At 38.7% G+C, this 19,046-nt stretch overlaps 1 protein-coding gene across 3 annotated transcripts; it reads right to left on the reverse strand.

Moving 5' to 3' along the window:
• On the reverse strand, positions 729-17,154 carry PRMT9 (protein arginine methyltransferase 9). Of its 3 annotated transcripts, XM_021396384.1 has the most exons (14): positions 17,017-17,154; positions 16,669-16,720; positions 15,933-16,144; positions 15,293-15,441; positions 13,931-14,167; positions 13,138-13,305; positions 11,225-11,327; positions 9,975-10,081; positions 7,657-7,849; positions 4,924-5,107; positions 2,930-3,641; positions 1,659-1,812; positions 1,255-1,377; positions 729-1,059 (listed from the first exon to the last, which is right to left on the reverse strand). In XM_021396384.1, the coding sequence occupies exons 3-14, from the start codon at positions 16,116-16,118 to the stop codon at positions 844-846; spliced, it is 2,532 nt and encodes an 843-aa protein (XP_021252059.1). In that variant the 5' UTR covers positions 16,119-16,144; positions 16,669-16,720; positions 17,017-17,154; the 3' UTR covers positions 729-843. The 3 variants fall into 3 exon arrangements, with proteins under 3 accessions (XP_021252059.1, XP_021252060.1, XP_021252062.1); XM_021396385.1 differs by lacking the exon at positions 16,669-16,720 and having other exon boundaries at positions 17,017-17,118; XM_021396387.1 differs by lacking the exons at positions 13,138-13,305; positions 13,931-14,167; positions 15,293-15,441; ... (1 more) ...; positions 16,669-16,720; positions 17,017-17,154 and having other exon boundaries at positions 11,212-11,327.

Here is a 19,046-nt window from a genome sequence, read left to right on the forward strand (position 1 = left end):
AGCAGCAACATTAAAAAGAAGCTTAAAGCTTAGCTACAGAAATACCTTGTCCCTCTCTTCCCTATGTAGCTATAGAGATAGAATCAGTGCTGTGAGAGATGACTTGTTAGTCTTTTACCTGAACAGAACCTTAAGAGAAGAAATGCCATTATACCGCAATGTAACACTGCAAGAATAGTGTACAAATGCTTGTGGTGGCTGATGTAATAACTTGCATCAGATTTCTTAAGAGGAAAGAAGTTTATATTAACTGAAATATGACTCTCCAAGAAACTCTAAAAAGCTTACTAGCTTTACTTTGTACTACATAGCTTGACTTTGTTTACAACTTTTGACTTTTTATAATTGCATACAACATTACCATGTGATGCTGCAGCTGGAATGGTACTACAGTCCCTTTTACAAGGATAACATCTCCATGTACTTAAGTAGGATGCCTTGACTACTGAGAAGTAGAACCAAAGTTTGTGAAACAAGGACTACACAGCCACAGCTGTTTACCTCTGGCACAGGCATTTCAGATGCCTTTTCTTCCACTATAGATGATGCAGTAGCAGTAGAAATCTGTCCAACTTCTAGCATTACTGCACTAGCTAGCCCTCAGATTTCTAGATGCGGCTCCAACAATACCTCCCAAAACTGCCTGGTAAGATACCCTTGCAGTGCACATTTTAGTCTGTCTGGTGGATGGAAAAGTCTACTAACTCTTTTAAAACAGTAAAACAGCCTTTTTCATCAGTAGATAAAAATTAGACTTTAATATAAATTAGTATCGGTGATGTTATGAACAGTTGGTGTATGTATAGTTAACGAATGCAAAAATCAGTTTACACTGAATGTTCTTCACTGTTTAACTGTGATGCTAATATTGCTTTTATGGTGCTGAACATCAAGCACAAGTTCATCTCCAACCTGAACGTGGAGAGGCTTATCAAGAACAACTGCAGCTTGTTTCCAGTGCGAGAACTCATCGGATGTATTCAAACTATGCTCTTCATCTAGGTGTATGTGATACCAGAAGGGAATTGCAGTGACTTGGCCAGACTTACAAATTTGTACCTAAAAAATATTTAAAATATTAGTTTGATCATTCACACCCATTTTAAACCACTTCAATTGAAGACATTTGCAGAGAAATAAATTCTGTATTGAAATTTTCAGCCCAGGCGAGCAATAATTGAGCAGTTCTAGAGAATGACAGTTAAGTGCACTTAAAATTATATATAATTATATACACACATACACATAACTCACCTTCACCTCTCTGCTAGCACTGTTTAACAGAGGATTCATGAGATCTAGCCTTAACAGTTCTGCTGGCTTACTCAAAGGCAGACATGGTAACGTAGCGAGATCCAAATAAACACAAACAGGTACCTAAGAATACAGACCATAACTTTAGACATCAATAGCTGTGAAGAAGTGAAAAGTTTATGACAGTTATAATGGAAAAGTTTCTAAGAATTATAATAATGTCTGTAAGAAACAGCCAACATGCTAAATACACCATTTTAACCCCTTTTGAAATGTCATTGTTGAGAAACATGGTGACAAAGGAGACAGAATTCCTGGTTTTCTTCTATTTTATACTGAAGCTAAACAATTAGAACGCTGCATGCTTTGGAATTGTGCTTGGAAGACATCCAACAACTTCATACCTTGAACTGGTTGATAAAAGGGGCTATATTAAACCCAAGGGTTGGTTCTGTTCCTTGAACAGCACTCTCCAGTAACAGGGACTGTGATTCTACAAGCATCCCATATACCAACACGTACTGTGGAAATATCTTCCCTCCACTCTGAAGTAAACATCTGTAAAATGAAAGATTTCACCTCTAGAGCTCATCATTCAATGGTAAGAAAAGAACATCTACATTTAATACATTTCATAAAGGCGCACTAGTTCCTCTTCTGAAGTCAAGTGCTCAAATGCATTTGAGTTTGATCCATCTGACCAGGCAGCTATATTATACAGAAAAACAGAATTTCTCATGTAATAGTGTACTAAGCAGTATTTTCTCAGGGTCAGTATTAGAAACAATGATATTTCAGGATGAAGGTAGCAAGACTCACTCATTGCACCAATAGCTAATAGTTCTCTTGGTGCTTCCCTGGCTGTTGTAATCCTATGCATCTGTCTTTTAGCAATACCACTGTATGTCAACAAGAGCTTGATGTACACATGATGGAACTTTTTTTAAAAAAAAAAAAACAAAAAACTTTGCTTCCTCAGTTACTAGCAAGATAGTAGCTATTCTGGGAGCTTCTAGCAAACCAAGGAAGCAGGATCTCCCATTCGTATTCTTGCATACAAGAAATAAATCAGTCTAGTCTATGGAAGTGAGATCTTGACACTTCTGAAAGTTACTTGTCAGACATACAGAATATCCAGTATGTACAAAGGATCAGACACCCTGGGAAATTTGTTCACAGAATCATAGAATGGCCTAGGCTGAAAAGGATCATAATGATGATTGCCAACCACTGGTCGCCAACCACTAGACCAGGCTGCCCAGAGCCACATCCAGCCTGGCCTTGAATGCCTCCAGGGACGGGGCATCCACAACCTCCCTGGGCAACCTGTTCCAGTGCGTCACCACCCTCTGAGTGAAAAAATTCCTCCTAACCTAAACCTCCCCTGTCTCAGTTTAAAACCATTCCCCCTTGTCCTATTGCTATCCATCCATGTAAACAGTCGTTCCCCTTCCTGTTTATATGCTCCCTTCAAGAACTGGAAGGCCACAATGAGGTCTCCCTGGAGCCTTCTCTTCTCCAAACTCTTCTCCTTAAGTGTAAGTTCAATCTGTTCAGAGAATCTTTTCAAGCTCTATAGAAGGAACATGTTAATTCTGTAGCTAGAAGGAATGCTGTCAAAAGTTTTCAGGTAATTACAGATCCCCAAAATTCCTTTTGTCCATTTATACTGTACCTGGATATTGCAGCCTTTTCCATAACCTCCTGCTGGATTAAACCAGATGTCTCTATAACATCCAAAATAATAATACTCCATAATTTATCTGATTTGGGTCTCTGCAGCACCACATTTTCATCTTCTAAGTGGCTAAGCCAAAATTCTACAGTTTCCTTAGGGAAATTATTAGCTTCAGAAATTACATTAAGGACTGCCTGATGCTGTTCTTTCTCAATAGAGCTGTAGGCTTTAACTGGTCCAAGTTTGCCTGCTATAATTGGCAGGATGGAGAAGCCTTCAGATACATCTAGTATGTACAAAGGATCAGGAACCACATCTAAAGAGCTCTTGATCTGGCTTTCTTGGAGGCTCACCCCACCGTCATGTCTGTCAATATCCATGGACTCCAAGTCCTTACTTGGATTTAATGATGACAGAACCTTGCCCATGGCAGCTCTGAAGCATTCATGGTATGGTGTATTGTTCAGCAGGGCTATTTCTGTGGATTCCAACACACATATGTGACCTTTGCCATCCTGTTCACTAGTCGTCTGAAGACTAGCCAGAGCATCACATAATTCAGCCTCATTGCCCAAACTCAGCGTGTCTTCTCTGTCACTGCAGTCCATCCCACACTCCGAAGTTAAAAAAGAAATTTTCTGGATCTTCAGGTAGCAGTCTTGGCAGCAAGCTTCCATCATCACAGTATTTCCAGCCTTCACAGAATAATCTTGGAAAAAACAGCACAAGAAGTCACGTCAATTACAGCAAACACTGTCACTGCAGCAGATGTACAGCGCTCTACAAGAACAAAAAACCAAAGACTACCTCATCGCTCCATTAGTTGTTTTTACTGTTTATGAAAGATTTGTTCTAGTCGCGTTTCATACTCCACAGGATAGAGAGCAAGACAGAACAGATGAAGAGGCTTGGGTACACAACATGCTATAGGTTGGAACCAAAACAGCCCATTCAAGAGGAGGTTCCTCCAGTTTTCAGTACTAAGCTCTGTAGCCCACTACTGAAATCTGCTACTATGTTCACATTTGCCTTAATCTGTCCTACACTAGGCAAATCCATTTAATCTCAAAACAAGCTTAAAATAAATACATACTACTTTAAGTGTCCTGTCAACAGCAGAGCTGAACAAAAACATACTTACAAAGAAATTGCTTTGATGTTAAAATGTTACATATTTAATATTTACATTTTAATACTTCCTGTCGACAAAGTTGAGTTTGTATTTATATGGAAAACAATAGCTACAGTTTAGTAAAGGTCGGAGTTTTATCTAAAACACACAGATGTTTCAAGATGGCCCGTATCTACCAGTACAGACAAAAAACTGTCAACAAAACAGCTATAGTTTGACAAACACTTCTTTCAATGGCAGCGTAGGCTAAAGGAGTCTCCTCTCTCCCCTACACTTTAAATTGAACTGGTCTACGGCACAGCTGCCTCTACTGTCTATCAAAACAGGAAAGTGCATAGAAAACAGGTGAACAGAATAGAGGCTGCTGCAAATGACAGTGGCACTAGGGAACAGCTGTGGCCAATGACGTTGTAATCCAAAATGGATGTGAGGGGGTAGCTGAGAGCCTTTAGTTTTGTTTTTTTTTTTGTGGCAGCAACAGCTAGCAATTACTACCTCAGCTCCCTTTCAGATGTCATATACTGACTACATAGAGCCAGTGGCCTCACCTTTTGGAAGTACTCCAAAAAGTATTTGATTCAGTATAGAAAAAAATTGTTTTTTTAAGTATTTGCTCTCCCAGACCTTAAGGAGGTTCTTCCTTATCTGTTTCATAGCAGAGTCCCACAAACAAGACCTGCTGCAGCACCTTTCCAGTACAGTCCATAAACTTTATTAGGAACCACCTCCTAGCTACATGTCATTGAAATTCTCCTAATCCAATTACTGCCAAATATTAGTCTCTGAGATTAACTTGGCTTCATTTTGTTCCTGAGCTAGTCAGTTTATGTACTGCAACAAGAAAATCTACAGGACTTACCAGGGAGGCCTTGCACAGGATAGACTGCCTGTTCCCAGCAAGTTTCCTCACTGGGACTTGTAGATAGAGCGTGCTCATCATCAAGCTGTAGTACAAACCATACCACAATAGCATCTAGTATTCCTCCTTCAGTGACTGGCTGGCTGAGCTTCCAGGACTTTCTATGTGCAAGGCTCTTTAGCTCCTGACCAGAGTAGAAAGAGAAGCGTGACAAAGTTCCTTTCCACACATCAAAAATGGTTTCACTGTAGTCACCACCAAGTCACTCAAATTGCTGTACCAATCGATGAGGGCACCTGACAGAAACCTGGAGTTAGCAAGCTGCTACAATGCCAACTATCAGCATTAGCACTCATTAGCACTGGGGCTCTCTTCCCACATCGAAGCACAATTATGCACACACAACCAGCTTGTGTCCACTAGCCAGTAACAGAAGCACGACAGCTAAGAAAATATGTATTTAAAAACTAGACACTACAAGAAAGGTGTTAGACTGGCAAAGCATGCCTCATGAGAAGTTAGTCTTTGATATCCAACTCAAGCCAACACTTAGACACGTGCTTCACTTAAAACCTCTGTTCAAATTTAATCAGCTCTAGAAATACTGTATGCAAGCACAGAGTTCACTACAGCCAAAGTTCAGCACAATCACTACAATAACACCAAATCAAACACCTTTCAGGTTATATTCTCTGCAACCTATGCTATCGACTTGGTGTAAAATTTTATTACTATTTCCTAAATAGTCTTCAATAGGTAATAGGAATGAAGTCAACTTTAACACACACTTCCTTCAGTAATTACCTTCTGCAGTAACATTCACAAACACAAAATGCACAGCTCTCATGTCTTTATACAGCTCCAGTATAAGCCAGTAAAAGGATATCAATCACAATGGATCAAGGTTCTCTTAGTTACAATCATTTTATTAGTAACAGCCTTGCCTAGAAATTCATTGGTTTTCATTGGAACAGCTCACATCAGCATTTGTTCTAAATTTCAATCTTAATAAAATGCACAAGGCAAAAGGAAGTTTCATGCCAGGAACGTAACTTGCTCTCTCAGCAGCATTTTTTCCTTTTCCTGCTTAATTCTTGGCCTGTGTTCTCCAGAAGTTGATCTACCTCACAACTGAGAGCTGGCTGAACAATGCATGTGTCAAAATTACAGGACGTTAATAAAGTTTATAATGAGATCTCACTGCTCTTCAAAAAATAGAAATAATAAAAAAAAGCTTTGTTGGCAATAGCTCTGTTCCTTCAGGGCCTGAAAGAAGTAATCAGCTGTAATTACAGGCTGTGAAGGTAAACAGTTACTTCCACTCCCAGTGACACTGATGTGCTGCCAGCAAACATGCACGCAGGTAGTACCTGGCAAGGTACAAATGTCTGCATCCTGCAATTACAGCCACATCTCATCTCATTCCCCTGCTGGGGAGGAACTGCACTGCTGCTGCTAATAACAGCAGTAAAAGTAATCAGCACAAGTCAGCAGCCTTTTTTATTTATTATTTTGACTTGCTATAATTACTTTTCTGATCTTTACTTTGAAATGGACATGCTAGCTCTGTAACAAAAGTAACGGTAAATTGCAACTAATTATTCCAAATTAGTTAACTGTGTTTCTTTCCTTCACCTCTACTCATGATATCTCTGCCTTTCAAAACCAGAGCACTTAACAGGAAGCTTCAAAGAAGGAAATCTTTACTCTTATCTTTACATGTCTGTTAGTGTCAGAGACTTAAGAGCTTTCAGGTGTAGCAGTTTCTTTCTTACACTAGTAGCAGAAGCAACATTAGGTCACAGAAATCGCTCCCAGCAATGTTCTTAAGAACCTTGTCTTTTTTCATTTTTAACCTCAGGACGTCAGAGAAGCCAACTAGAAAAAGCTATTGATTCAGAACACTGCAATTCCTGGCCAAGCAATAGCCGAGAATAATTTTGTTTATATAACAGAATCTATTTTAAGCTCTGACTCACCACTTCAGTGCTAAGTGCTAACTCCTCACCATGGGTGAATGAACAAGGAACAACTCACCAGAGATCAGATGCACCACCTTTTTAACATGCTCAGCTGTCAGCAGCTGATGTCCTTGCCTTACAGTTCAGGTCTATTTGGCATATGCATACAAATACATTCTGTGCAAAATACACAAAATAATCCTACTGTATTTTAGAAAGCTGCATAACAGAAATATCATTAGGAGCTGAAGGGTGGAATCAAAATGCTTGAATAGGATATTGTATCTTTAACTCTCCTTTCTTTTACACTTACCCAAACACTTACATACACTTTGATGCCAGCTGTAAAACATATCCTCACTCTTATCTCCACAACTTCTCTGAAGACTCTCTATAACTTTAGAGGAATTAACTTAGTCAGCTCTTTGATGCATAAACAATTGAAGATGGGTCTATTGCATTCTTATTCCATCTCCTGCATTGATACTAGCAGTTGTTTGGTCCTATGGTGAGCTAGCTTGGGGAACTAAACTACATCAAACAAAAAAAACCTTTACTTTCAAAAACCCAAGGTCTGTCATCAGATGAATCAGATCACTACATAATTAGACAAGTATGAAAACCAGAGCAGGATTAAGGCAGCACTGCCAACCTTGCACATGCAAACTGTTGCAGAATTGAACATGGTAAACAAGTAAGATGTGGCCCTCTTTTATCTTGGATAAAGATTAGTTCTAAAGGATGTAAAGAAAAAAAATATACATATATTTACCTGCAGGTTGTTGAAATCCACTGTCATTATTTGAAAGGGTTCTGTCAGAGGTACGTAACCTCCAGGAATTCGACTGAGCTTCTCAGTGGTGTAAGGTTCAACAGTTTCCTCTGCATCAGCAAAAGCGTACGTCGGACTGAAGAACTTCACAGAATGTGACAAGCGTACACCAGCGATTTCTTGTGTTCCCACTCTGGGGGAAGTGAAAGGAGAATGAAAGTTCATAATGCTTTCAAGACTGGCTACATGTTTCAAATGCAGGCTACAAGAATTAGAAGACCCTATGTTCTCCTACAATACTGCTTTGCTGTCATGTGATATGACCCTTTAAAGTTATCTAGCTCAAACTGAGAAACAGTATGAAGTGAACTCTGGTATCTTAAAGGTTTTGTGGCAAACAAAATATATCTTTAGCAGAACTTCAGTCTTCTCACAAATTTGTCAGTTCATTTCTTCTTCTGAAGTAAATGTATTTCACATAGATCTGAAATAACTCCTTTAAAGAAAGAGCAATGATCTCAGGAGAAAATGAAAGCTCATTTGAAGAAAAACAAACAGAAAACCAGAGTTATGACCCAGAGTGATTCTAGAGAATAAGCAATGGATACAGACAGCATCTGCTGTACTAAAGAAATATTAAAATTATCATTAGAACATTAAATAAAGCTACAGCGACAAGTAAACCAGCGAGACACTTTTTGTCAAGCTGACTTAAGGGCTCCAGAAATAGAATTACAAGAAAACGGGTATCATTTATCCAGAATTTCAGCACGTCCTAGGAGAAAATGCAAAAAAACACAACAAACAAAAGAAAAAAAAAATCAGAGCACAAGAAATACAGCCTAACTTAAAGAAAAAAATCACTGAATGCTAATCACTGAATTGCTAATCAATGGAATACAAAGCAAGCAAACAGCATCAGACACAGATGCAAGATTATGAACACTTAAGAGCGAAAGCTGATTCCCTACTGGATAAAGGCTCAGTGTCTGCTGCTAGATTGAAGTGATGAGGAAAAGCTGTATGAATTATACAATAACAAGACAAAAAACTGCACAGATAATACAAAAAGCACAAGGAAAGATTTTCATACTGCTATATTCCATCAAGTATGTTGTTCAAAAAGAACATTTAAAAAACAGTTTTGATGTTGATCATGAAAACACCTAGGGAAATACAGAAATGTACATCACAAGAACCCAAACAGACGTGGACAGCTTAAATTTGAGAACAGGCAAAATGCTTCACAAAAAGCTTAATAGCCCTTGTTAGGAATTTAACTTAAGACAGCTATACCTATTAGAGAAGAAAGGGATCTCAAGCTAGAAGACAGAAAACTTACAAGTGACTTTTTTCTTCTTAGCATATGATTAGCTGGTAGAAACACTTACAACAGCTGACCTTAAACTATACTATTAGAATGGACTGTTAATTAGGCAAAGTTTCATCCTGTTGAAGATTTCTAAGAAATATTCATTGCCATATTTCAAGGCAATGATTACTCCTGAAGAGTTACTACTAAGACAAAGTTCTTCTGTGACCATCTACTATGAGAACTTCCTCCTCTTTCTGGCTACTCTTTAGGCCTAGCACATTAGAAAAGTCAATGACACGGCACAAGTACATTTCTGTTCCAGTACATGAACGTATCTGTATAAGTTAGTGCTTTCTTTAATCTGCAACAAGATTAATCCTAAACAAAATAAAGTAAGATTAAACCTCTTAGACAGACTGTCTCCACACAGTGATATTGTTTTAATAGATGAAAATGGAAGTGACTATGAAAATTACTGATACACAGTCACAACTGGTATCAACAAAGAAACACAAGAGTATGTTAGTTCAAAATTAGGTAAGGCGTGAATTGAGAAGGATAATGCGAAGTGGGATTATTAACATTTAGGCTTTACAAAATCCTGTCCGCATCTTCTAGAGGGGTAGATCTAGAAGTGAGGTACGGAACAGATTATAAAGAAGGTAAAATGAGGATAAAGGCCAACTGTTAATCCAGGAATCTCCAATACAGAAGTTAAGTAATTTTACTACTAAGGAATCACATTTCTTTTAAATACACTAACAGTATTTATTTCAGCATTACTGGAAATCAAGAGTTTCTAATGAAGTGATTAAGAGAAAAAGAAAAAAGGACCCTGAAAAAGGAGTGGGAAGGGTAGAGGCAGAAATCTGCTTAGCGAGACATATGCAGTCATTTAAAAAAATAAAGAGAACAATAAGTGAAAACGCTTCATTAATAAGTCACAAAAACTTCTCCCAAGTAACAAACATGAGTCCAAACTACTGCTACAGTTTAAACATACCTGTGATGTCTACGTATCTCTTTGCATTCCACTGCCATTCCAAATACTGTAGCACTTGCAGGAATAACTCGCCCATAGTCTTCAGCATTGACATCTTGATTTTTTGGCTGTAACATCAATAAAAACATGCAATTAGACCTACCATCATTACTACAAAGCCTACTTTAAGTCAAGACTACAAAGTTCAAAGGGACTAGCAAAAATCTCCAAGCCTTTGTCATTCCTGCAGATCAAACTTTTTCTTCACTGTATATGTCAATATATTCACACATCAGTTTTACTTTTTCAGTTTACTACTTCTTCTGTAATTCTAAACCTATGCTATACATAGTATTCTATTACGGTATAACGAAACATCTGAGGACCTTTCCCATAGGCATAATTCCTGTACTTAACACCAGAGGTCATCAGTTCCAGTTAAACAAAATACATTTTCTGCAAGTTAAGACTTCTTTTTAATCCTTATTATTTGGAATCAAGGCAGAATACAGTAAAAAAAGAGAAGTTCTTAGATATCTTAAGGCTTAACAGATGTCAGATGTAAATTGATATAAGACTGTCATACTACTTTGTCAAAAATATACTAGCTAAAAGGCAAAATAAAAATACATAAAGAAAACAAAATATCAAGTGAATTTTACAGTGTTTCAGGAAAATTCAAAATTAGCGAAAACAAAGAACAGAAGTATATAGCAGATTTACAGAATCATAACTATTCCCTAGTGTTACAACAAGGACTATTTTTTACCATAATTCAGCACTTTCTGCTTAACTTGCTAAGACTTCCTTACAGCTACTTGACATCCCAAAATAAAATAACTAGGTTGCAATCAGATTTGCAGAGAATTAGTATCTTAAACAGATGCAAACAAGCCTTTTTTGGTGTTGCTTACAAAGGAAAGAAAAATGAGTGAACAATGATAAGGAGTGAACCACCTCTGCATACCTCTTAAAAGGCTGCATCTTTGAAACACGTGTTGCAAGTACCTGTCTACTCAGACAAGCATCTCCAAGGAGTACTGTATGCAGCAGCCTCATTGCTTTTCAATGAGATCAAGTTTCCAGAACTAAGCCCTAGACCACTCGTTTTAAAAATATCAATAGGTATGAAATATTCACAAAACAGCTGTTCCTCATTCCCACGTATCGGAGTGCGTATGCATACAAATGTATTTGTGTGTGTATGTATACATATTTATATATAAATAACACAAACAGAAATCACATTCACACTTACCTACATCACCTACCTTTGGCTGTAAAAGTAGATGCTCCCAAGCATGTATCAAGCTCTCCACAATCCCTTCTCCAAATAAACCAGCATCAACGGTTTCTGTGACAACTAAGGAAACTCTACATAAAGGAAAAAAAGACAGCATGAGATGTAATTCATACTACGCACTTCTGTTAAGTCATTCCTCTAAAGAAAAATACAAACAAAAAAGCCTATTCCAACGTGAGATCAAAACACAACTTTTACCAGTGTTGTGAAGTTTCAACACTGATGGGCAACTAAATTCTTCTAACCAATTATTCAAGATATAGATAAGAAATAAAAAAAATATATATATCAAGCAAGAATTTATCATAAAGCTGCTTGGTCAGTATTTAAAAATAAATTGTGTGGAAAGAATCTAACCCAAACAGGAAGTTGTTCCAGCTTGAGACACAGACAGTGATACTGCACATATTATGTCTGTATCTCGTAAGTGTCCATGTGTTACGGGTTTTTTTCTAAATTCCTTTTTAAAATCAAAGCACAATAAAATTACTAAGTAGACTATGTTTGATCTGCATTTCCAGTAGCAGTGAGCTGAAGTGATAAACCAGCACTTGGAGTATACCAAAATAAACAAAAATCCCCTTAGATGTTTACCTGCTAAAAATTTTCCTGAAGAACCCCTTTTGAAAGGGATAGAGAGCAAAAAAGAGTAAGGCAGCCTAAAAAGTCTGAACTGCGCGTAGTGAAAGCTGTAATCACAGATCAAATTTTAATTTGCCTAAAGGAATTCCCAGTTGCTGACTTGCCTCAATAGCTGTTATTTTGCTTTAAGACATTACTTAACACTGAAAATATGAACTACTCAGTTTTCCAAAGCACACGGATTTGTGCGACAGTGGGCAAATACGTACACTCATAAGTATCATACAAGTACATCAGAAGTAATGCTCAACACAAACAACTATTCTCACAAGAAAAGTAACAACACTCTTCCACTGAATTTTACTCCAGTATCTAATGCTACTCTCTGTGCCCTTTGGATCTGTCCAGTGGCACAAAGAAAATAGGAGGGACCTGCACACAGCATGTGCCATTTCCTTACCCACTCTGAAAACAGTATCAGTTTCTGATGTGATAAGAAGGTAGAGGAAACTTCTCTCTTCTTGATATCATAGAATGAATCATAAAATCATAGAATGGCTTGGGTTGAAAAGGACCTCAAAGATCATCGAGTCTCAACCCCCCTGCCAAGTGCAGGGTCGCCAACCACTAGACCAGGCTGCCCAGAGCCACGTCCAGTCTGGCCTTGAATGCCTCCAGGGACGGGGCATCCACAACCTCCCTGGGCAACCTGTTCCAGTGTGTCACCACCCTCTGTGTGAAAAACTTCCTCCTAATATCTAACCTAAATCTCCCCTGTCTCAGCTTAAAACCATTCCCCCTTGTCCTATCACTATCCACCCTCACAAACAAATTTGCAGATATGTAAGAGGCAGACACCCACACTTCAATTTCTCTACCAAACACAAAACTTCACATGGAGTTGCAGCGGTATAATATGTCCCAGATCCAGCCTTCCTTTACAGGTCCAATTATATACCTTCATCCTATCCACCAGCTGCAGAAGTGAGCCCCAAGTTGTTAAGCATGCACTTTCACAGCATCAAAACCTTACTTCTTCTCTCCTGTTGATGCAACGTAATTGCATGTGCCTCTAAGGTACCACCCAAGAACTAAAATACTTAATTCGTAACATCACTGATTTACCACAGAACTTAATATCTCAAAAACAATTTCTGCATTGCTCCATAAAAACTTAAAAACTTCTCACCATAAGCATGGTTACTTACCACAGGCAAAGTTACTTCCTGTTTAGGTCACAGTATATCTTAAATTAGAAGAAAATTTAAAATTTTATCACAATAGAATGCAACAACTCACCTTTCTGGTATGTGCTTTGGAATTTCTATATCAAGTGACTTCAAGTGTAGAAGCTTGATTTCCCCGTCCATGTTATTTGCCGCCACCACATCACAGGCAAGTTCATACATGGTTTTCGACAATTCACAGGCAAAGACAGAAGATGCTCCTGCCTTCTTTGCAAACATACTGAAATACAAGAATGAGAGCTTTTTTCTTCTTCCAATTTATATCATTTTAGGTGAAGTATGGCATGATACAGAGTCTTCTGAAGTTCTGTTTATGCATCTGATTTTTATTTTTAAGAAACTGGCTAAAATTTTTCATTAAATATACTGATTTCCATTAGTGTTCACACAAGAAAGTTAATATCGCACAAACTGACTTCCTGTTGATATGCTGTGACCACATCGAAAGCAGGATATTCCCCAGCTATAGTAAACCCACTCTTTACAGTACAGCACTTCATTCACTAACTTCTTCCACATAAATGAAGTGATTACTAAATGCTACACAATAGCTTAGGACAGAGTATGTGACATTACACCTCCAAAAGCAATATGAATTCTCCCATTTATACAGTAGTTCTTGGTCTAAGAAGAAAACCTGCAATAAAATGAAAATTGCTTCCTTCCACAAATACAACTGGAATTGGGCACTAACCTCAAGACTCACTGACATCTGAAAGCTTTGTCTCCTTTAAGTTTTGCCTCAACGAGGCACAAATGTAAAATAATTTTTCAGTAGCGCTAACATTTTGTTAGACAACAAACGTTTCTAATAATTAATTGTTAAACATATGCTTATGACACACCTCAATATTCCTGTTCCTGTTCCAATATCAAGGACAGACTTGCACCCTGAGCAGACAGCATTCTCTATTGCTTTTAGGTACGCAAGATTCCTCTTGGCATCGTTGAGCATGATGAAGTGCCAACGTTCCACAAGCCAGTTAGCAACACGGTAGAAATTCTCCTTTGCATCAGCAAAATCTGGGTTAAGCTTCACTGCTTTGTAAAAATACCCAGCTGCTTCATCTCTAAAGCCCATTCTAATAGTAAAAAAAAACAAACAAATAGCATACATTCAGTTGCCAATTATCAGTAATTATCTGTAAACCCACGAAGTCTTATATCAGACAAAAGACAACAGAAATATTTCACATTAGTTAGAAAGATTCTCTATAAAAACACTGACACCAGCTTATAAAAAATACACATTACTTAGAACTCTACATTAAATCACTTCAAAATGCAAAGGTAGTAAAAACGTTACCGTGTGTACTAGGCTTCATTTGCTATGGCATCCTTTTACATGCTAGAACAGGTTTTACAAGAACTTGCTGTAACTTTATTTGCAAGGGAATGCTACGAAATCCAAGTTGATCTCACCATATTTAACTTGAATATACGGCAAAACAATCAAATTTTGAGTTGCCAGTGCTTCCGTTAAGAGACAATTTTGAAATTAAATTGAGAACCGAAGCAAACTTCTATGATAGCTATATCATATGGTCAAAGCAGACAGCACTGAAAAATAAGAGCTATGAAATATATTGAAGTGCATGTTTTCCTCGCAATGCAAGATGAGCTGCTCCTTAGAGCAAGCACACAAAGCAGACAGAAGGCACTCCTAACCAAAACTGCTTGGATGCAGGACTAATGACTTCTGTTTTAAAGTCTAGTGTTGGAAGACCTTAAAATTCAGAGGAACAGCAAGCACCACACGTTGCAAGTTTTGGAGAAAGTGGTAAAATATTGATTTTTGGTATTAAATAATTGCAGAAGCTTGAACCATTTAAGAAAAATTAGTCCTACACAGCACACATGACTAGCTTCCTCATTTGAAAGGTCTGTCCTATGCGACCTCAAGAAGGACCACAATCTAAAGACAGTATGCAAAAGCAGTAATGTTCAGAGATCTAAGAGGGGAAAAAAACAACGATAAACTTTAAAAATCCTAAGTTAACCACAACAATAGTTAACATGATAAATCTGAACAGTTACGGTCTGGTTTTTGTTTAGGGATTATTTAATAAAAGGTTTAAAAATACTTGAGTGTATTTCTTAAAAGAAATAAATGCAAGCTTATGTGCTATGTTCAACAGACTATTCTTTCTTAACATACAATACTAAAAACCAAACCTTACAAAAACTGAATATAGACTATTACAAACCTGAAAAGATGTTCTCCCATACTGTTACATATCACTTCATCATTTGGATACAACTCAAGTGCCTGTTCATAACAGTTAAATAGATCCTGAATTCGCGCTAGAGAATCCAGCTCTTCTGCCCATTTAAAGAGAGTGAACTGAAATGTTTCCTAGAAAACAAAACATACAGCACTGAGTTGAAAACAGTTAAGAGAAGTGGGGAACTGAGACTTTAAAACATCAGAGTTGGCTAGACATGCACCTAAACACGTAAATTTCCCTTCAGCAGCAGCACACTCAGTATCATCCCAAGTCAGCTGGCTTACCTGGAGTTAAGAGAAATAAACTCTAAAACATCAACACAGAGAATCATCACCCAGCAATGGATACTAAGAGCCTATGTGAATACTACTGTACATTATTCTACACTACAAGTGAATATTAACAAGGGCCTGTTTTTATTCAACTTAGTTGACACATACAGCATTAAAAGTATATAAACTTCCTTCTATAGACACATGCAATTCATTAAACAGGTCGCTACCTCTATTACTACTGTTTTCTTCTTCTATTTTCAAGACTGAGTAGGAAGGTCAGCTACAAAGAACCACAGGCACAGATCACATCACACAGATTCAAGAGGAAAACAAAGAGCACTTACTTTCACACTGGTTTTTAACTCTGGAGCTAGATTTAGTACCAGGAGATAATGAGCATATGCAGTTCCGTAATCCTGGTCCTCCAAGCAATGCGCAGCACTCTGCAAAGATCTGGAAATGAGCTCCCGCCTGCCAGCTTCCTGAGCACCTCGGTGACTACGACGGAACTTTGCATTCGAGTTGGACATTCTGAAGGTTGGAAGCACTACTCCTCCTAAAACAAACAAGTAACACATACTATAGGACAAGGTTACACAGAGCGGACAGATTAAGCAACATTTAAGTTTTCATAAGCATTGAAGACCCTCTTCCCAAATCCTAAGCATTCGAAAACATTCCTACCTTTATACCACTGACAGTTCCATCAACTTTAAAATGAATATTCACTATTCAAAAGTTAGGCATGCATCACTTTTGTGCCACACTAGGTCCTACGAACAGCTTACATTTCTTTGCGGTTAAAAAATAATTTTGGTACTGCATATTTTAGCACGTCTTTAGCCAAGTAGTTCTTCACACTAAAAGCTCATACATCAAGTTTTCAGTCAGACACAGAATTTGAGGCTAACCCTTTTCCATTTCGACAACAGTAACTCCATAAAGCCATGTCATTGGCGCAGACAGCAAGCTCACAAGAGAACAGGATTATCTCTCCTCCACACGAAAATGTTACTTATCAGAAGCAGCATATGCATTTTTGTAACCGTGTCAGTTACCATTTCCATTTTTAATGCTTACCTAGACACAAGGGCCCAGCAGTGCCTTCGGGATTTTCAGGTAAATCCTAAATCTGAAGACAGCAAACATTACGTAAGGGGTGACCGCGAGGAACACAAAATCACGCTAACAGCTTGTCTATCTACTTAAGAAAACAGCAACCATCTATGAAGCAAACACCAATAACTTGCACAGGAACACGCGAGAGCAGCCAGGCGCCTGCAGAACTGGTGTGAGGACCCGGGCCAGCGAGGCCAAGCAGGCCGGCGGGGAGCGCCGCACAGCCACAACGCCACCCAGCACGGAAAAAAGGGCAGAGCGAGGCTCAAGGCTCCCTAGGGGAGAGCCAGGAGCTCCCAGATAGAATACCTGCTCCGCGCGCGCCGGAGCTCCCGAACTACCACCTCCCGTACCACAGGCCGCCGCCATCTTAGGGCCTAGAGGAAGCCGGGGGCGCATGCGCGGCGCGACTGGAGCGGACCTTGGACAGGCGCGCGCCGTTGCGTAGCAACAGGAGCCGCGCGGCCGGCACCGCCTCCTGAGATGGCGGCGGGAAGGACAGCGGGTGGGTGTATATACGTAGTATATATACACTCATATGTACATGTAGCATAAAGGCGCTTGTAATAGTCCAAGTTATTTTGCCACTCACAACCAACATTTAAAACTGGTAATTCACAGCATAGGAACACAAGTCTAGCTAGAAGCGGCCTAAATCCAGTGCCAATCCAGTCCCCAGCCATGCAATGCTCCTCAGACCTGCTCTACGTGTAAGAACTCCCATCACCTTAAATGATACAGGATGCAGTATAAGAACCAGATGTTGTGCAAGTGCTGCCTATAACTGTAATTGTGGTGTATGTAATATTTAATTTGAATTACATAGCTGATAAGCCTGGCTAATGACATCTGAGGAGGAAATACATACCACTTTGTTTTAAGTCACAAACAAGTTTGAGTTGCCTCAGCCTTTGACTCTGCTCCACACCGACAAGGGATCACATGGAGTAAAATGCAGACCTTTGCTCCCACTCCTCAGAACCTCACCTTGCCCCCTCACATGCCTATGACACCTCTTATCTTCTTCCACCACGGAACATGGTAGGCTGCCTTCTCCTGGGATTAACCCTGGAGTGCAGCTCTCTTCCAAAATAGGCAGAGTTCATTCAGTCTTGTCCTACTTTTCAGACAAGAACAGGCTGTGCCATTGTTTACTAATTATGAAGTGTTTGGAAGCTGTTCATTATTGCTTCCCTTCTCTAAAGCATGAATGCAGCTCATCCAGGGTTTTACAGCTGTGGATGTTGCAGATGCTTTCATTTTCGAGAAACAAATAATCACCATGGAAAAATGCCAAGCCAGCATTTTGAACAAGGTGAAAAGGAGCACACACAGAGAAAAAAGTTAATGTAAAAGAAACACAGTGGCAGTTAAAACCATAATCCATAGTAAGCTTAGTTACTGCTCTACAATATCATAGGGGAGGAAGAGGAGAGTCCGCAAACTTTCAGAGTGAAGTGACCCAAAGGAAAGCACTGAGAACAGGTAACCTGAATGACACTGCAACCAACTTCCCACAGAGAACAAACATGCCAGAAAACCTAAAATGAGAACTGATAAAGCACTTAGATTGAATGAATTTCAAGACAATGTACAAATATTAGTGTCAGACAATATAAAATATATCTAAACAGAGCTCTAAAGCAGAATGTAATATCTTTCTGAGTCAACTGATCTCAACAGGCACTCAGCCCTTCCTCCCATATTGAAGGGAAAAGAAAAAAAAAAAAGCTATGAACTTTAAATGAATTGCAGATGGGGAACAAGCTTCTCTGAATTTAGCTTAATTATGCTTCCTAGCTGTAAGATGATCTTATGGGGAGAAAGAAATCATTAACACCTGTGAAACATGGCAGGAAAGAGAGTGGGAGAGAGAGCAGAAAGCACTGTTAATTATCACCTGTGGACAATGAGGTGTAACAGGAGTGGGACTCTCCCAGATGCTGCAGTGGGCCAGTATCTCAGCAGCTCCATCATCCTCTAAACCAGTATTTTCAGATCAGAGAATGTGCCAGATGGATACTGTATTTTACAGTGCTTATTTCTAAGCATAAATTAAGTACTGCTGTGTGCTAATTTGACCCAATATGAATTGATATTTCATGCGGTTACATAGTGGGAGAAGATTACTAAAAACTGGCAGTATAAATTCTTTGCAATTGGGAAGAGTCAGTTCAGTTCAAAGGCTGGGTACGGTTTTGCTAATTTCATATCCATATCGTACACTTTAAGGGAACGCTTGAGGGAAAAAAAAAAATGGCCAAAGAATACGTTTGCATAAACATGAACAAGGTTGGAGCTGAAATGAAACTGTAAATTCTAGCCCATGCTAGGAATCT

This window comes from Numida meleagris, chromosome 4 (assembly GCF_002078875.1).
Source record: "Numida meleagris isolate 19003 breed g44 Domestic line chromosome 4, NumMel1.0, whole genome shotgun sequence".
In the NCBI taxonomy this organism is placed as follows: Eukaryota; Metazoa; Chordata; class Aves; order Galliformes; family Numididae; genus Numida; species Numida meleagris.

Coding starts and splice junctions, on each gene's coding strand:
- PRMT9 (XM_021396384.1), bottom strand. CDS start 16,118: ATGTCCAACTCGAATGCAAAGTTCCGTCGTAGTCACCGAGGTGCTCAG. Junction 3,642..4,923: donor TCCTGTGCAAGGCCTCCCTG/GTAAGTCCTGTA, acceptor GTTTTTTCCAAG/ATTATTCTGTGAAGGCTGGA. Junction 1,813..2,929: donor GAAAAGGCTGCAATATCCAG/GTACAGTATAAA, acceptor TTCATTTTACAG/ATGTTTACTTCAGAGTGGAG.